The sequence below is a fragment of the Labeo rohita genome, chromosome 24, assembly GCF_022985175.1.
Source record: "Labeo rohita strain BAU-BD-2019 chromosome 24, IGBB_LRoh.1.0, whole genome shotgun sequence".
NCBI classification, from domain to species: domain Eukaryota; kingdom Metazoa; phylum Chordata; class Actinopteri; order Cypriniformes; family Cyprinidae; genus Labeo; species Labeo rohita.
The window spans coordinates 5,296,390-5,312,345 of NC_066892.1; the positions used below are offsets into that span (position 1 = coordinate 5,296,390).

General features: G+C 35.0%; 1 protein-coding gene across 1 annotated transcript in view; it reads left to right on the forward strand.

Moving 5' to 3' along the window:
• The first annotated feature begins 8,337 nt into the window (after positions 1-8,337).
• The window catches only part of agap3 (ArfGAP with GTPase domain, ankyrin repeat and PH domain 3), a 214,151-nt gene continuing 206,532 nt past the window's right edge, over positions 8,338-15,956 (forward strand). Inside the window, exon 1 of the mRNA XM_051097602.1 lies at positions 8,338-9,169. Within this exon, the coding sequence (XP_050953559.1) occupies positions 8,794-9,169 (376 nt within the window). The 5' untranslated portion in view covers positions 8,338-8,793. The remainder of the gene's footprint in view (positions 9,170-15,956) is intronic.

Consider the following 15,956-nt stretch of genomic DNA (forward strand, 5'->3'; position numbering starts at 1 on the left):
AAAAATCACCAAATAAAGTTCTTAGCAATGCATATTACTAATCAAAAATTAAGTTTTGATATATGTACAGTAGGAAATTTACAAAATATATGGAACATGATTTTTACCTAATTTCCTAATGGTTTTTGGCATAAAATAAAAATCAATAACTTTGACCCATACAAAGACTTTTTGGCTATAGCTACAAATATACCCCAGGGACTTAAGACTGGTTTTGTGGTCCAGGGTCACAAATATCTTCATGGAACATGATCTTAATATCCTAATAATTTCTGGGAAAAAAACAAAATCAATCATTTTGACCCATACAATGTATTGTTGGCTATTGCTACAAATATACTTGTGCTACTTAAGACTGGTTTTGTGGTCCAGGGTCACATTTATTTTAAAATCTCAGGGGTAATTCATGTAAATATATCAGGTGAAAGAGGGGCAAAAATGCACATTTGTGCATTTTAATGCGTTAGAAAAACAAGAGCCTTCCAAAGACATAGTTACATGGTTAAATAACCTACAGAGTGATAATTCAGATAAAATTCAATGAATCATTTTGAGTAAAATAAATGAAGACATACAGATTTAGATGTTATTTAAAATATTTAACTTAAATGTTATTTATTATAATTATTACTTAAGTGTTTGATAAATGTACATAAATGTACATAAATGACACCTTTATTACATATACACTACCAGTCAAAAGTTTTTTTATGTTTTTTAAAGACTTCTCTTCTGCATTTATTTGATCAAAAATACAGCAAAAGCAGTAATATTGTGAAATGTTTTTGCTATTTAAAATAACCACTTTCTAATTGAATATATTTTAAAATGTAATTTATTCCTGTGATCAAAGCTTTGCTTTTTAGGATTCTTTGATGAATAGAAAGATCCAAAGATAGATTATAGGGGAATATAGAAATTAATACTTTAATTTAGCAAGTATGCTTTAAATTGATCAAAAGTGACGTTTTCGATAAATGCTGTTTTTCTAAACTGTCTATTCATTAAAGAAAAAGTTCTACTTAGCTGTTTTCAACATAATAATAAAAATAATTAATGTTTTTTGAGCAGCAAATCAGAATATTAGAATTATTTCCGAAGGATCATGTGACTCAGTAACGAAGCTAAAAATTCCGCTTTAAAATCACAGGAATAAATTACATTTTAAAATATATTCAAACAGAAAACAGTTATTTTAAATAGTACAAATATTTCAAAATTTTACTGTTTTTGCTGTACTTTGGATCAAATAAATTCAGGCTTGGAGAAAAAGAAAACATTAAAAATCATACTGTTCAAAAACTTTTGACTGGTTGTGGATATATAATAATTTTTTTAGAACATGTAGCCTACATTCTGTACAAATCAGGTGACAGACAACCTTGCCCCATCGTCTTACCTCAATAGTAACCAAATTAACACCAATATTAATTTTAGTTTATAATAAATAATCAAATGGTTTACATAAAAGAAACTTTCAAATTTATTTATTGTTTGCTGGTTTAGAAATTCTCTCAATTCCTTAGTGAAATTTCACATACCAATTTCAAACCCATAGCCTTAGGAGTTGCTAACATTTACTTATTTCTCATTTTAGAATGACTGTTTAGCTTGTCAGAAAGACATGAGGCTGAATGTTATTGTATATTTCTAGAAATATTTAATAAGCATTTTGTCTTTTCTGGCCTTTAGGTCTGTTACTCCATCAAAGCTGAACCCCAATGGGATTATATTATATTCATGGCAAATCTGTCTGCCTTGTGCTTGAGGGGGCTTCTTGGTTAAAACGGGACAGAAGTCATTTTGAGAGTGATGAGGACCCGTGAGCCATTGCTTTGTATTCTACACACCAAGAATATGAACCTTCATATTAATGACAAATATTTGCTGGAATATATGCTTTCATAGTGCAAACACCTTTGCTTATTAAACTGTTATCAGTAACTGTGTCAATACAAATGTCATCCGTACTGCAATGTAACACATGTAACAACCTGTTCGATCGATCATTTTGACCCATACAATGTATTGTTGGCTATTGCTACAAATATACTTGTGCTACTTAAGACTGGTTTTGTGGTCCAGGGTCACATTTATTTTAAAATCTCAGGGGTACTTCATGTAAATATATCAGGTGAAAGAGGGGCAAAAATGGCACATTTGTGCATTTTAATGCGTTAGAAAAACAAGAGCCTTCCAAAGACATAGTTACATGGTTAAATAACCTACAAAGTGATAATTCAAATAAAAATCAATGAGTCGTTGAAGCAATGTTGAAACACTTCTTAAACCTGAAATGTTTTTTGTAAATCAGTGTTTTGGAAAAAATGGTTTTGCAAAAAGGTACATGAAATCCTGGGGCCTACATACTTAAAAAAAAGGAGTCCATATCTGATAAAACACATCCATTTTCCCTTAAAAGAAACTCAAATATTACTTGCCACTCTGACACTGTTGGTGGTTTTTCAGAGATCTATTTAACTAAAATACTCTTATGACTGATCTCTGTGTGAATGTCCACAAAACTTGAACATTTTCTGAACATATATAATCAGTAGGCTATTTTCGAAAGGAAAATTTAAAAGACGAAAAAGGGAGAATCAATAAATTATCATTTATTGCTACTGTGTAAATAATATGTAATCATGTAATCCATAAAGAAGTAACTGTAGCCTGATTACAAGTATTTTAAAATGTTATTTAATCTAATAACAAGTACTTTGGAATCTGATTACGTAATCCAGATTACATGTAATCAGTTACTACCCAGCTCTACAAACATACAAAACATGAAAAAAATTACACTGAAAACATGATTAATATGAAAAACTATATACATTCATTTTTCTGTACATTTATAATAAAAAAAAAAGAAAGGGAAATTTATGTCAAAACGACACAGAACCCCACTGACTATCATTGTATAGGCCCAATAAATAAAAATACATACATACGTTTTTTAAAGTATATTTATTTGTGTTCCACAGAGTAAATAAATACATAGATGTGGTTTGCAATGACATGACAGTGAGTAATTTATATTATTTTAATTTATACAAATGTTTAATTTTTTTTGGTGAATTATCCATTAAACAGACAGGCAGACGGGTATATAGACAGATGGATAGATAGATAGATAGATAGATAGATAGATGGATAGATAGATAGATAGATAGATAGATAGATAGATAGATAGATAGATAGATAGATAGATAGAATGCATTACAATAGTGTGTTACTCCCCTAAAAGTAACTAATTGCGTTACTTAGTTACATTTTATGGAATGTAATGAGTTACATCATTTATACAAAATTTTAATTTATTTGATGAACTATACATTAAACAGACAGACAGACAGGTACATAGATAGATAGATAGATAGATAGATAGATAGATAGATGCATTACAATAGTGTGTTACTCCCAAAAAAGTAACTAATTGCGTTACTTAGTTGCTTTTTATGGAATGTAATGAGTTACATTACGTTTGCGTTACTTTTTAAACCTGGCCTGGGCTTACTTGTTTGTTTTTAATGTAAAAAAAAATCTGTTTTGGTAAATGTAAAACCGCTTTCACACAGTGAAATGAATAAGCCTTGGTCTGAAAGAAATGCAAATTCACGTCTGCACAGTAGAGGGCGCAGCTCAAGAAAACCTTTCAGATTAGGACGCAGGAGAAGAATGTTCAACACTCTTCAGCGATTAAAAAAATAAGATTGTGTTTATCTAAAGTCATTTTTTATTAGTGTGGTTGAACTGGGTCATTGAAGGCCAGCTGCAAAGACATTGATTAATTAAGTACATTGTGTACTTAACATATTTAACTGTTGCAGGTTTGCGTCATTTTCTAATTTTGCAATTTGCACTTTGCAGATGAATAAATACATCACATTTAGTCTAGAACTACAGTAATGATCATGTTTACACTGTGCACACAATGCATCTGCGCCTTACTCATAATTTCACTCAACATGGGGACAAGAGAGCTGTCAATACATGGGAAAACAACGTAACTGGCATGAATTTTTTTTAAAGTAACATATTTTATTGTAAATTTTTTAAAAAAGTAACGCGTTACTTTAGTTACTTGGAAAAGCAATCTGATTACCTAACTGACGTTACTTGTAATATAACGTCTGCCTGTCTGGACGTACAGACGGACGATAGATAGATAGATAGATAGATAGATAGATAGATAGATAGATAGATAGATAGATAGATGAAGTGCCTCACACATAAAACTTTAATAAATAATAAATAAAAAAATAAATAATACATGACAAAAGCCAGCCGTCAATTCATTTCTGTTCTTGTGCGGTACAAATATGAGAGTCCGTAGGTTTAATATTTGCACAGAACTTTTATATTGTGTTATCAAGACCTAAATGATATTTGGAGGATGATATCTCGTTGCAAAATAGATATAGTGAACCGTAATAAACTGACAGTGCTGAGCTGATTTCAAAAGCAATACTGTTGCATTAAGATGCTGATTTGTTTTCACTAAAGTTTTTATACACAGAAATAATAAAAAAAAAAAAATAAATTTTCTAGCAATATCAACAAGGTAAAGCTCTTTCCTTGAACTACATAGATGTGGAAAGCGCAACTAGAACCTGAAAACTAAAGTAATAAAAATCTAACAAGATGCTTGCAATGTGGTGAGTCAGCTATATTTCAAGATAAACATATTATAATTTTATCTCTGAGGAGTAAAGAGCATCAAAAAGTTTCCTCATGACAGATGTGTGATAAAATAGGCAGAATGTGTCGTACAATTCAATATTTGCCCAACAGATGGAGACACAGGCCTTTGAATCGCTCTGAGCTGAGACACTTGATTTCAGTGAAGCTTGCCAATTAATCTGTGGACAGATGTCTGCATTGGATTGCACCATTCTAGCTCTACAAATCTCATGTCCCCTCCCTTAGCTGCATCCAAAGAGATATTTCATAACTGGTACATTTGAATCGTTTGAAAATTACCATAATCTTTCCCTCAGGATTAACCCAATAACTATTAATAAGGGCCACTGGCTATAACTTATTTCCTGGGTGACCCGTTAATGACAGTCAGCAGGGAGTTTAGGTCTTTTGATGAATTGCTTCATTTCAGTATCTTCATTCTGGAGCTTATGGAGCTCAAAGATGATATAAAAAAAATGACTCCGAGATTTGAGTTCAAATAAGGCTGAAAAATGCTGAGTGCTTTATTGCCTGAATCTCATAAGTGTTGCGTAACTTCCTGCACGATCAGTGCAATATCAGCATTTTTTAGTGGATGTTAAAATGCTGAAAGCCATAAGCGGTTTTTATCTAAGGAAAAGTGGGTCTCCACTTAGATTCATCTGCATTGAATCTCCATTATCTTAATTAATAAAGTTCAGTGAATTTTTATTCTCACTAGTTTCAAGTGGGATTAATCTTACACCGCAAGATTTCTCTTAAAATCAAAGTAAGGGTTTGTGATTAAATGAAATATAAATATGAAGTGTAGATATCTCAGAAAACTTGATGCATAGATAGGGATGGGGTAAGTTGAGCCAGTGGGTAAGCTAACCCACCTTTACTGTCATGTGTTTTGGAATCACAAATAATTTCAGTTACGTAATATATACATATATATTTATATATGTTTCAGAAATGCACAAAAAATTAAAGCTTGAAAATGAAACTTCATTTGATTGTTTTTATTTTAATTTTGCTTTAAGAAAAGAAATATGACTATTATTATGATTATTAAATTCATTTTTAACAGAGGTAAGTCATTTTAAAACTTTTAACATTTAAATCAGATTCAGTCAGGTAGTCAGTTTAAACCCAGATGGTTCATCTTACCCACTGACTCGGGTCAACTTACCCCTAACCTGGGGCAAACTGAGCCACAGGAACACTTTTTTTTATAAGAACCAATATTTTTGTCGTAGATACATTCAGATATTTTAAAATGATAGGAAACATCCTGAAATTATTTTAGATACTTTCATTGTGCTTCTGCCTCATTTCCTCTTATCTTGAGAACCACATGAGTAAAAGTAAATAAATGGCTCATCTTACCCCAGTCTCCCCTATACACACAGAGATGTTTCTAAATATTGCAGATTATACAAAACATAATGAAACCTGATGTCTCAGATGTTAAAATAACATCAAATTCTAACAAAAAGTATTGTGTATAACCATATGAATCGTATGTTGATGTTCTGTTATGTTGCTATGTACTCTCTGACTTGAGTATTAATAAATAAGTCAGTTTTGAGGAACTTCATACCACAAACAGTGTGAGAAAATGCTTCAGTTAAAAACCCCATACTTCTCTATTAATCCTCCTCAGTGTGAATTGTTACTAAACATGCAACTATGATTAAACTTTCTTTAAGTTTTAGTTATCAATTTTGAGGTAAATGTTTATTGTCATCAATTTTGTCATATATCTGCAGATTTCAGCTTTATAAGCCACAGAGCAAGACTGGTATAAAAAGTGAAAGAAAATGTCAACATGAAGCGGATTACATCACAAACACTGTGCTGAGATGCGGAGATTGTGTCGATTCTAATTACATTACAAAATGATACCTAACAAGTGACTCAATGGGACCATTCAACAAAACAGTGTGAGAAGCGATTTCCCCAAAGCCTAGGAAGAAATAATCGATACTGACAGAATTAGGCGGTTAAACTGCAACATCTTGGTTATTTACCCATCCGACGGTTATTTAATGCTTCAAAAATGTTTACAATCACAAATGCAGTTTAAAAACCATTTTATCCTTGGGATTTTCCTATTAAAATGTGGTATCATGCTTTTGGATATATACCACACCATGTTATTTGAACATGTAGCATGGCAGAACCATATATAAAATGAAAAAACTCTGATAAATGACTGAAGTAATCATTAGGTATCATGCTATTTATCTGATAACATGGTAACATCACAGTGCTTAAAAACAAGGGTGAATCTTGTCGCTACAGAATGCCTTGATACTGCATTTACAGTGGACAGAGCATCACATCTTTATTTGAGGTAAACCCAACAATAATTCTGTCAAGCCTGAGATGTAATGTGTATTATAGCTACTGTAAATTATGGTCTTTTGATATTGCTGAGGCTGTAACCCTCGATCACAAACGGCAGTCACTGAATCTACTTGTTGTGCGTGTCTGTGAAGGACTGAACAATTATAAGCATTAAACTGTCAAGAAAAATATCTAGTTACATAATACTGAAGCATCTATCGCTGTATACCAACACCACCTAAACATCCAATCGAATTTCACTCCCCCCATTTCAAGCAGAGTTACGTGATGTGTGACGTCGCAGTGGATGGTAGTGATGTCCGAATCATTCTTCTGAACCGAATCTTTTAAATGATTCGGTTAAAACGACTCGCGAAGCGAGTAAATCACTGCACAGGACTGCACTAGGAGGGAGATAAGAACATTAATATACGTTATACTATATTTCATAATTAAAGCTAACTTACTAGGTAGCAATATTCCTGATAATGTTGCTAACAATGAACAAAACATTTGAAATGAAAGATGTGAGAATGAAAACAATTGTGAGTCTGAGGCTACAACCGAATGAACAGGCTTGTTTTCATTTTTTACAAATATTATTAGCTTAAATGGACTGTACATTTATTCCGCAGAGCTTAATATTCAAACTAAATAGCGCCGTTTACATTGAAGAAATGCGCAGTGGCGTTGACCGTTACTCGGTTAAATTTCGCGGGCGAATTTCATTTAAATTAACTGCACAATCGGGCGTTTTACACGAAGGCGATAAAGTCGACGCAGATTTCGCTCATTTTCACATTGGAAAAACAAAAATCTGCTTGGTTTGAAAGGGACTTTTGTGTGAGCTGTGCATACATTAATACGCTCCTGAGAAAAGACAATTTTTGAGCGCGAATATCGCTAATGTGACAGCAACTTCAGGTGTGAAAAAACCTGGTACGTATGTTTTAATGCTGGAATGCTGGTTAGGTAGGTTTTGATGCTGGTTTATACTGGTCTTTTGCTGGTTTATGCTGGTTCTTAGCTGGTCCTTTGCTGGTTTTTGCTGGTCAAGGACCAGCATAAACCAGCATCAGAACCTACCTAACCAGCATCCCAGTATCAAAACATACCTACCAGCATATGCTGTTTTTTTCACCAGGGTAATCAGCGATTTTATTATACAAATGAAATGTAAACGCAGCGAAGAGGGCTCTAAAAACACTTTTGAGCGCTAACTGAAAAGAATCGGTCATTCGACTCTTCAAAAAGGTTCGCTAAGCGAACCGACTCGCTAAAAGATTCGAACTTTCCACATCTCGTGGATGGAGGTGGGGGCCGGGGAGGGACTTCTTGGACCAAAAGAGGATTCAAACGTGTTTATGACTTTAGAGTAGAACCGTCGCATTCAGTCAGTCAATGGACTCGGGCGCATTGCGATAACCGGCCTCATTGTGTTCGCTTCAGGCTGGGAAGCAAAACAGAGAGAGATTCGGTCCAGAAGATCGCCCAAAACAAAGGTGTGTCCATCTGAAAGACGTTCATTGTCAAAAAAAGGACAGGACACGCGCAAAAGAGCGAGCTCGTCGCTGGGAACAATGATGCTGATTGAAGTTTTGGTATTATGAGCAAGACGCGCGGATTGTTGGAAACCCAGTTGATGCGTCACTTATAGTTGTTATCATTCTTCATCCGATCAGAGTGTGCAGTGCGGATTCCTCGCCCGCTCTCCAAATCATTCCAAACGCGGCGTTTCTATTATTCCCGTGAGCGGTTCCTAGATCCACAACGATGAATTACCAATCGAGCGTCCCGGTCTCGGTGTCAGTGTCCGGGATCTCTCAGCAGTCCCAGCCCGCCATGCCCACCCCGGGTACGGTACCCGCACCGGTGCCAGTTCCCCAGCAGATTCCGCCTCAGTTCGGATCCGGATCGTCCGGGAGCTCCGGGGCGGGTCAGTTTGGCTCGGGAACCGTATCGGGCCCTGCAGCGCAGTCCGGCCCGTCGGGCTCCCAGTTCGTTTTGTCCAACTCAGCAGCCATCAGAGCCGAGATCCATCGGTTCGAGTCCGTCCACCCGAACATTTATGCAATATACGACCTGATCGAGCGCATCGATGACCTGGCCCTCCAGAACCAGATCCGGGAGCATGTGATCTCTATTGAAGGTAAGCGCAAGGCCAGATTAAAAGATGCCACAATGAAACATTGTATTGTCTGTCAGTGTAAAGACAAAAGCAGATGGTGCGTGAAAACTAGGCGACATAAATGAGTGTACATCCATAATCAGTCTAATTAGCGGCTACTGATAGCCGTGGACCACCAAGATGATTTGTGATCACTAAATATGCAATATTTCAGCGTGGCATTCATATTTGCTGTTTAGTTGAGTTGTGTTACCAGTTTCACAAAGTAGGTTTAATTTGCTTTAAAATGCATAAATAACACAGCTGATGTTTAGTTAATAATAAAGCTTTTTTTGTTGTTGTTTTTTTTGGGAATAAAGAGATCTGAGATCTTACATAACCATGAGCTTCCAAAACACATAATTTTAAATTAAATTGTATTTGCGTTAATATTGACATGCCAGTCAGATGTGATTTTCACAGTGCATCTTAATGCAGATTTGATTGTTTCATTAGAAGCTCCTCGGGAAAATGCTTTCCGAGGTTCCTTTCGTCCACTATTTGTGCATCAGTCGTACATTTGGGTAAAATGAATTTATCAGTCGATTATGTCAAAGACATTGACTCTGGATCTCAGGTTTAACAGTTTTTGCATTAGATCAGACCTGTTGGATGGCGTATTAAAAGCTGATGGTGTATGCAAACAGGGCAACGTATTTATGACATGCATCACAAATGAGTAATGAGAGGTCTGTTCATCATTTATCTAAAGCTTTAATAATTATTCATATCCAGACTTCTTTTGATCACTAAATATGCGATACAAATCTTAAATGCAGTGCATTTTCTAATGAGTTGGCCGTGAGGATGTAAAAGGTCTTTATGTTGTCTGATTTGCTTTGAAACAGTCTTGCAGACAACATTTAGGTGGATTATTTGAAGAGAAGAGATCTTACATAACCATGAGCTTCCAGAACGACTGCTCAATTTGAGTATGCGTACATGCATCAAAGATTTGTATTAATATCGACACGCCAGTCAGATGTGATTTTCACGGCAGATCGTAATTCAGATGTATATGCGGCTCTGCTGCAACATATCTGTCAGCACCAGTCGCTCATCTGCTATAAAGTGGGCTTTTAGCTTTATAAACCTCATTATGTCGGATACACTGACTCCGACTCCCAATTTTTACTACAGACCCGACCTCTTGACTCTCATATTAACGGTCAGGGCGAGAGTTCAGATTGGATGAGCTTTAGTCACAGGTTATTTAAATGCAAATCAACCCCCTTGCTGTTATAGTCACAGCACTTCTAGAATTGCAGGATATTACAAAATCTCTCAAACGGTCTTATCATAGTTTCTATAGGTTTCGCAGCACACGTCAGTCTATTTTTGTACTTCTAAAGCAGCTACACAATACCTACACTAGTATTTCTCCATTAAATGACTGTGATTTAATGCTGAAATGCTATAAATGTGAAAAAGTACAGTTTATTGTGAAGGTGATTGATGTATTGTGTTATAAATAGTGGTTTTATATAGATGATTATGAGTCTTAGATGTGGCGAGGCAGTGATTTTTTTTTTTTTTTCTATCTCGAAGTTCATTTTACCCTTGAGAAATGGAGATGGAGAAATTTCTGGATGAGCGGACACCCTTTCGAGGGGGCGACTAGGTTGACAGGAGTTTGCCTTTTCGTTATGTGGGTGCGAGCGAGAGCCTGGGTTATGTGAAAGCTGATGATATATTGATACGAAATTGTTGCACAGAGCAAATCGATGGATGCTTTTCTCAAATAATATCGCTGTGTATTCCGTATAGAGGAGCCAGGTTGGAGATAAGGTTTCAGAGATGACAATATTGGAGACCTGAAGCATTGTAATAGAGAAGTATAGTGTTTATTGCAGGACATTAGGGTAGGTCTTCATCTTGTAGTATTGAAGGTGTAAATAATCTGTGTTAATAGCATTATCCAGCTAATCCTCTTTACTTGCGGTAAGGTTAAGGAGCAGCGCTGGCACTGGACCAACAAGCCAGTGATTTTGAAGTAAATATGATTGAGTCATTTACAGTGTAAAAAATATCCACTCGTAGCCCTCCTGTCGTTTGACCATTAGAGGATCTTCTTTTTACTTAAAATGCTAGTTAAAGGAGTTGTTCACTTCCAGAACGAAAATTTACAGATGACTTACTCCCCCAAGATGTTCATGTCTTTTTTTCTTCAGTAGATAAGAAATCATGTTTCTTGAGGAAAACATTTCAGGAATGTTTTTCATATAGTAGACTTTAATGGTGCCCCCAAGTTTAAACTTCCAAAATGCAGTTTAAATGCAGCTTCAAATGGCTCTAAACGATCCCAACCAAAGAAGGAGAGTCTTATCTAGCGAAACGATCAATCGTTTTTGAAACAAATTGACAATTTATATACTTTTTAACCTCAAATGCTTGTCTTGTCTCATCTCTGCGATGCGCATGTGTAGTCTGTGTAATCTGGGTCAATACAGTTGTTTTCTTGTTAAACGTCAAAATCGTCCTACATCGCTGTTTTACTTTTTTTGTAATGGACGTTTGATCATCTTTACATGTTCAGGTTGTAAACACTGGGTTGAAAGTTCTGCAGCGAAGTAGGATGATTTTGAAGTTGGGGAAGAAAGTGAAATGGGAGTTTTTTGACATCCCTAACTTTATTGACCGTATTGAACCGGAGAAAAACAGAGTTCAAGCAGACTTGGACGAGACGAGCATTTGAGGTTAGAAAGTATATAAATTGTCAATTTGTTTTGAAGAGCCTTCTTCCTCGGCTGGGATCATTTAGAGCCAATTTAAGCTGCATTTAACTGCCTTTAAACTGCATTTTGGAAGCTTGAAGTCCATTTTATGGAGATAATACCTGTTTTGTTTTTTTTTCTCAAGAAAAATGATTTCTTATTGACTGAAGAAAGAAAGACATCTTGGATGACAAGGGGATAAATAAATTATCTAAATTTGTGTTCTGGAAGTAAACTTCTCCTTTAATGTTATCACATTAGAGTAAAACCTACTGGCTTTGTTCACACAGGGTATAACTACTTCCCCTCAAAAATTGCATAATTTGTCTACTTTTTTGGGTTTTTGCATTTATTCTTTATATCAACTTGTATTTTTAAAGGGATAGTTAACCCCAAAATGAAAATTCTCTCATTAATAACTTTGACATTACTAACCATGTTTTTCCAAACCCTGAAGATCTTCGTTCATCTTTGGAACACAAATTAAGATATTGTTGATGATATCCAAGAGCTGAGAGCCCAGAAGGGTAGTAAGAACATTGATAAAATAATCCATGTGACATCAGTGGTTCAACCGTAATTTTATGAAGCTACGAGAATACTTTCTATGTGGAAAGAAAACAAAAATAACTATCCTAGAAAAGGTATTCTCGTAATTTTGTAAAATTACTGTTGAACCACTGATGTCACATGGACTGTTTTATCGATGTACTTACTACCTTTATGGGCCTTGAACAATTTAGTTGCATTGCTGTCTATGCAGGGCCGGAAAGCTCTCGGATTTCATCAAAAATATCTTAATTTGTGTTCTGAAACGAAGCTCTTACAGGTTTGGAACCACATGAAGGTGAGTAATTAATGACAGAACTTTCATTTTTGTGTGAACTATCATTTTAAATTTGCACAGGTTTGTATTTCTTTTAGGAACTGTTTGGTCATTGGTCTCTTTAGGTTATGCACCTTCGTTTTTGAGTCAACATTACCAAAATTATCCACAAATAATGCTTTTTCACTCAAAAACTCAGATGCATAAACTCAGATCCATAAGACCTATGATCAATCAGTTGAAAAAGGAAAAAAAAAAAAAAGAAAATAAGTCTGCAAAAAGATTGAATCCAACATTTGGTGATAATACTGCATAATGAGGGATTTACAAGATATTTTCAACTAGGAACACCAAGTTAGTTAAAGGAATTTCAGAACTGCGCAATAATTTTTAAGTATAATAATTGTCTGTACAAATCATTTCATTGAGTTAAAGTAATGGAAAACTTATGTTGGCATTTGCCAAAAGCTTCTAGCATGGAACTTCTATTGAAAATCATAGACCTTAGGTTTTTTGTGTTCATTTTTTTTTTTTTTTTTTTGTTCCCAGACCTGAAATAACCTTGCCCTCTGAGACAAACACTAGTTACCCCTTTTTATCGCAAATGCCAGTAACGACCAGTGTCAATCACCTCTGGTCGATGCTGACTCATCCGGCCTGTAAAGAAATCCTCAGAAAGCCTGTAACACCTGTAAAGGCTTGCTGTTGCCATGGAAAATCATAATTGTGATGTATCACTTGATGTATCACAGAGTGTCTAGCCTATACAACAGCACCGGCTTAAGTTATCGATCTCCAGCTTGTTGACCAATAGTGGTAGCGTAAGTGTTGAGAATATCTGATTTGGATTGGTTTAGATCTAAAAGCAGATGGAACGTATTTATTAGTTTACATTAGCATTAGTTGTGATATTAGCTGTGCCCTTGACTACGGGATGCTTTATTGACAATTATGATTCAAATTATGGCAATCAACAGCTAATGACTAGTTCATTCATCCAGTGCAATGCAAATCCTCTGCTGCATGTGAGTGAATGTAATACACTAGTATATATATGTGCATACTAGTATGCAAATTTCTTCATATGCATTTACATCTTGCAGCGAAATGCACTGCATTGAATACTGTTCAACTTAACTTTGCATTCTAGCACTACGAATGAGCCAGAATTAGTATTATCTTCAATGTATCTGCTTTATTTGATTAGCTGTAATAACAGTGTTGAAGTGTAAAAATTTTATTTCCTGAGATAAATTAAGCAAGCACATAATTAGGTGATGTCTCTGAGTTTACACTTATTTAGAAACCTGCTTCTTTAATGGAACTGTTCAAAATGTTTCTGAACATAAATAAATACAAAAGTGATTTTAAAAAAGTCCCTGAATTATCATTGGAAAAGGAAAAATAATTGCTTTGCAAATTGTTATGTGATTGTTTCTTACATAATGCATTTTGTTTTACAAAAATAGTAATTCCAAACACAGTCTTCTGCTTGAATAGTGACAGTCCATTATCATTACTGGTTCAGGTCTATGCTAAATGGTTTGGAAACTAGTCAACAATCTGATTGACTAGAGGTACCGTGCTTTACGACAAGTCTGTAAGTCCAGTTCAGCTCGAAGTGCATTGTGTTTTGGGAATTAAAAATCTGCCTCCATCTGCCATGTCCTCTTGTATCTTTTATGTATGCATTTTTTGTTATTAGAGAACACAGAAAGTTAATGTCTTATAAGAGAGCACAAATCTGTCTAATTTTGTAAAGCTTATCAGCAATTCATCAAAGCAATTACACACTCGAGCACAAGAGGCCTCTAGGCAGAAAGCCATTTGTTTTCTTTGCTTCCCTTTCACCTCGTCATGCCCCTTTGGTTATAATATTTACATGGTATTTACATAATCCTCCTCCATTTTATGCCAGTATGCCATGTCATACCACACACATAACCAACAGGATGAATTGCAATTATTTGCCATCTATGACACAATGCTACTGCAACTGCATTTTGACTATATTTTTTAGCATATAATTCTGTGGATGGTGCATTGTTCCTATAAGTGATTCATATCTGAGTGTTTTGGAATTTGTGTACACTTTGTTTTTTTTTTTTTTTTGTCCTAAGTGCTTTCTAGCTATCAGCGTCCTTTGGGACAGCTTCAAACAACAACGAAAATGTAATTGCTGTTGCTTTATGCTGCCATCACTGCTATAACTGATGCCATATCAGCAAATTTGTGACTTTATCTCTGCCGCAGCGATGCTGTGGCCGTTCTTTCGCTTTAATTCTTTTTGTCAGCGTTATCTGAACGACCTTCAGCAGATGTTCACTGGTGTTTACAGAATTCTGAATTCAATGTCATCAGGGTCCCATTGAAACCACAGTGGAAAATAGAGCTGAAGTTAAAGGGATGGTTCACCCGAAAATGAAAATAATGTACCTGTATGAGTTGACGTAAAAGAGCATAACTTGAAGAATGTTGTTAGCCAAACAGTTGCAGGTAGCCATTGACTTCCATAGCAGGAAAAAAATACTGTGGAAGTCAATGGCTACCAGCAACTATATGGTTACCAGCATTTTTCAATATATCATCTTTTGTGTTAAAGGGATAGTTCACCCAAAAATAGTTACTCCACAAATTATTTGATGAAATTTTTGATGAAATCGGAGAGCTTTTTTGACCCTGCATAGACCGCAATGGTAGGGGAGAGTGGGTAAGATGATCCATTTTTTACTTATGTGGTCCTCAGGATAAGGGAAATGAGACAGAAACACAATGTAATTATCTAAAGTAATTTCAGGATGTTTCCTATCATTTTAAATTATCTGTGACAAAGGGTTCTCAAAATATGGCTTTTTATAAAAAAGTGCCCAGGTTAGGGGTAAGTTGACCCGAGTCAGTGGGTAAGATGCACCATCTGGGTTTAAATTGACTATCTGACTAAATCTGATTCAAACCCATGTGAAATTTTAAAGATGATTTATCTCTTTAAAAAAAAACAACAACTTAATAATCAAATTTAATTTTACAAACAGTCTTTTCCTAAAGCTAACTAAACAATCAAATGAGAAAACCAATCAAATGAAGTTTCATTTATGAAAAATTAAACTAAACCAGTTGCATAATATCACATTAAAATACCACTTCAGAGATTTAACTTAAGTTCATTTCCTTACGGTGGGGTAAGTTAAAGTGTTGGCTCACTTTGCCCCATAGCTGGCATTTTGGACAA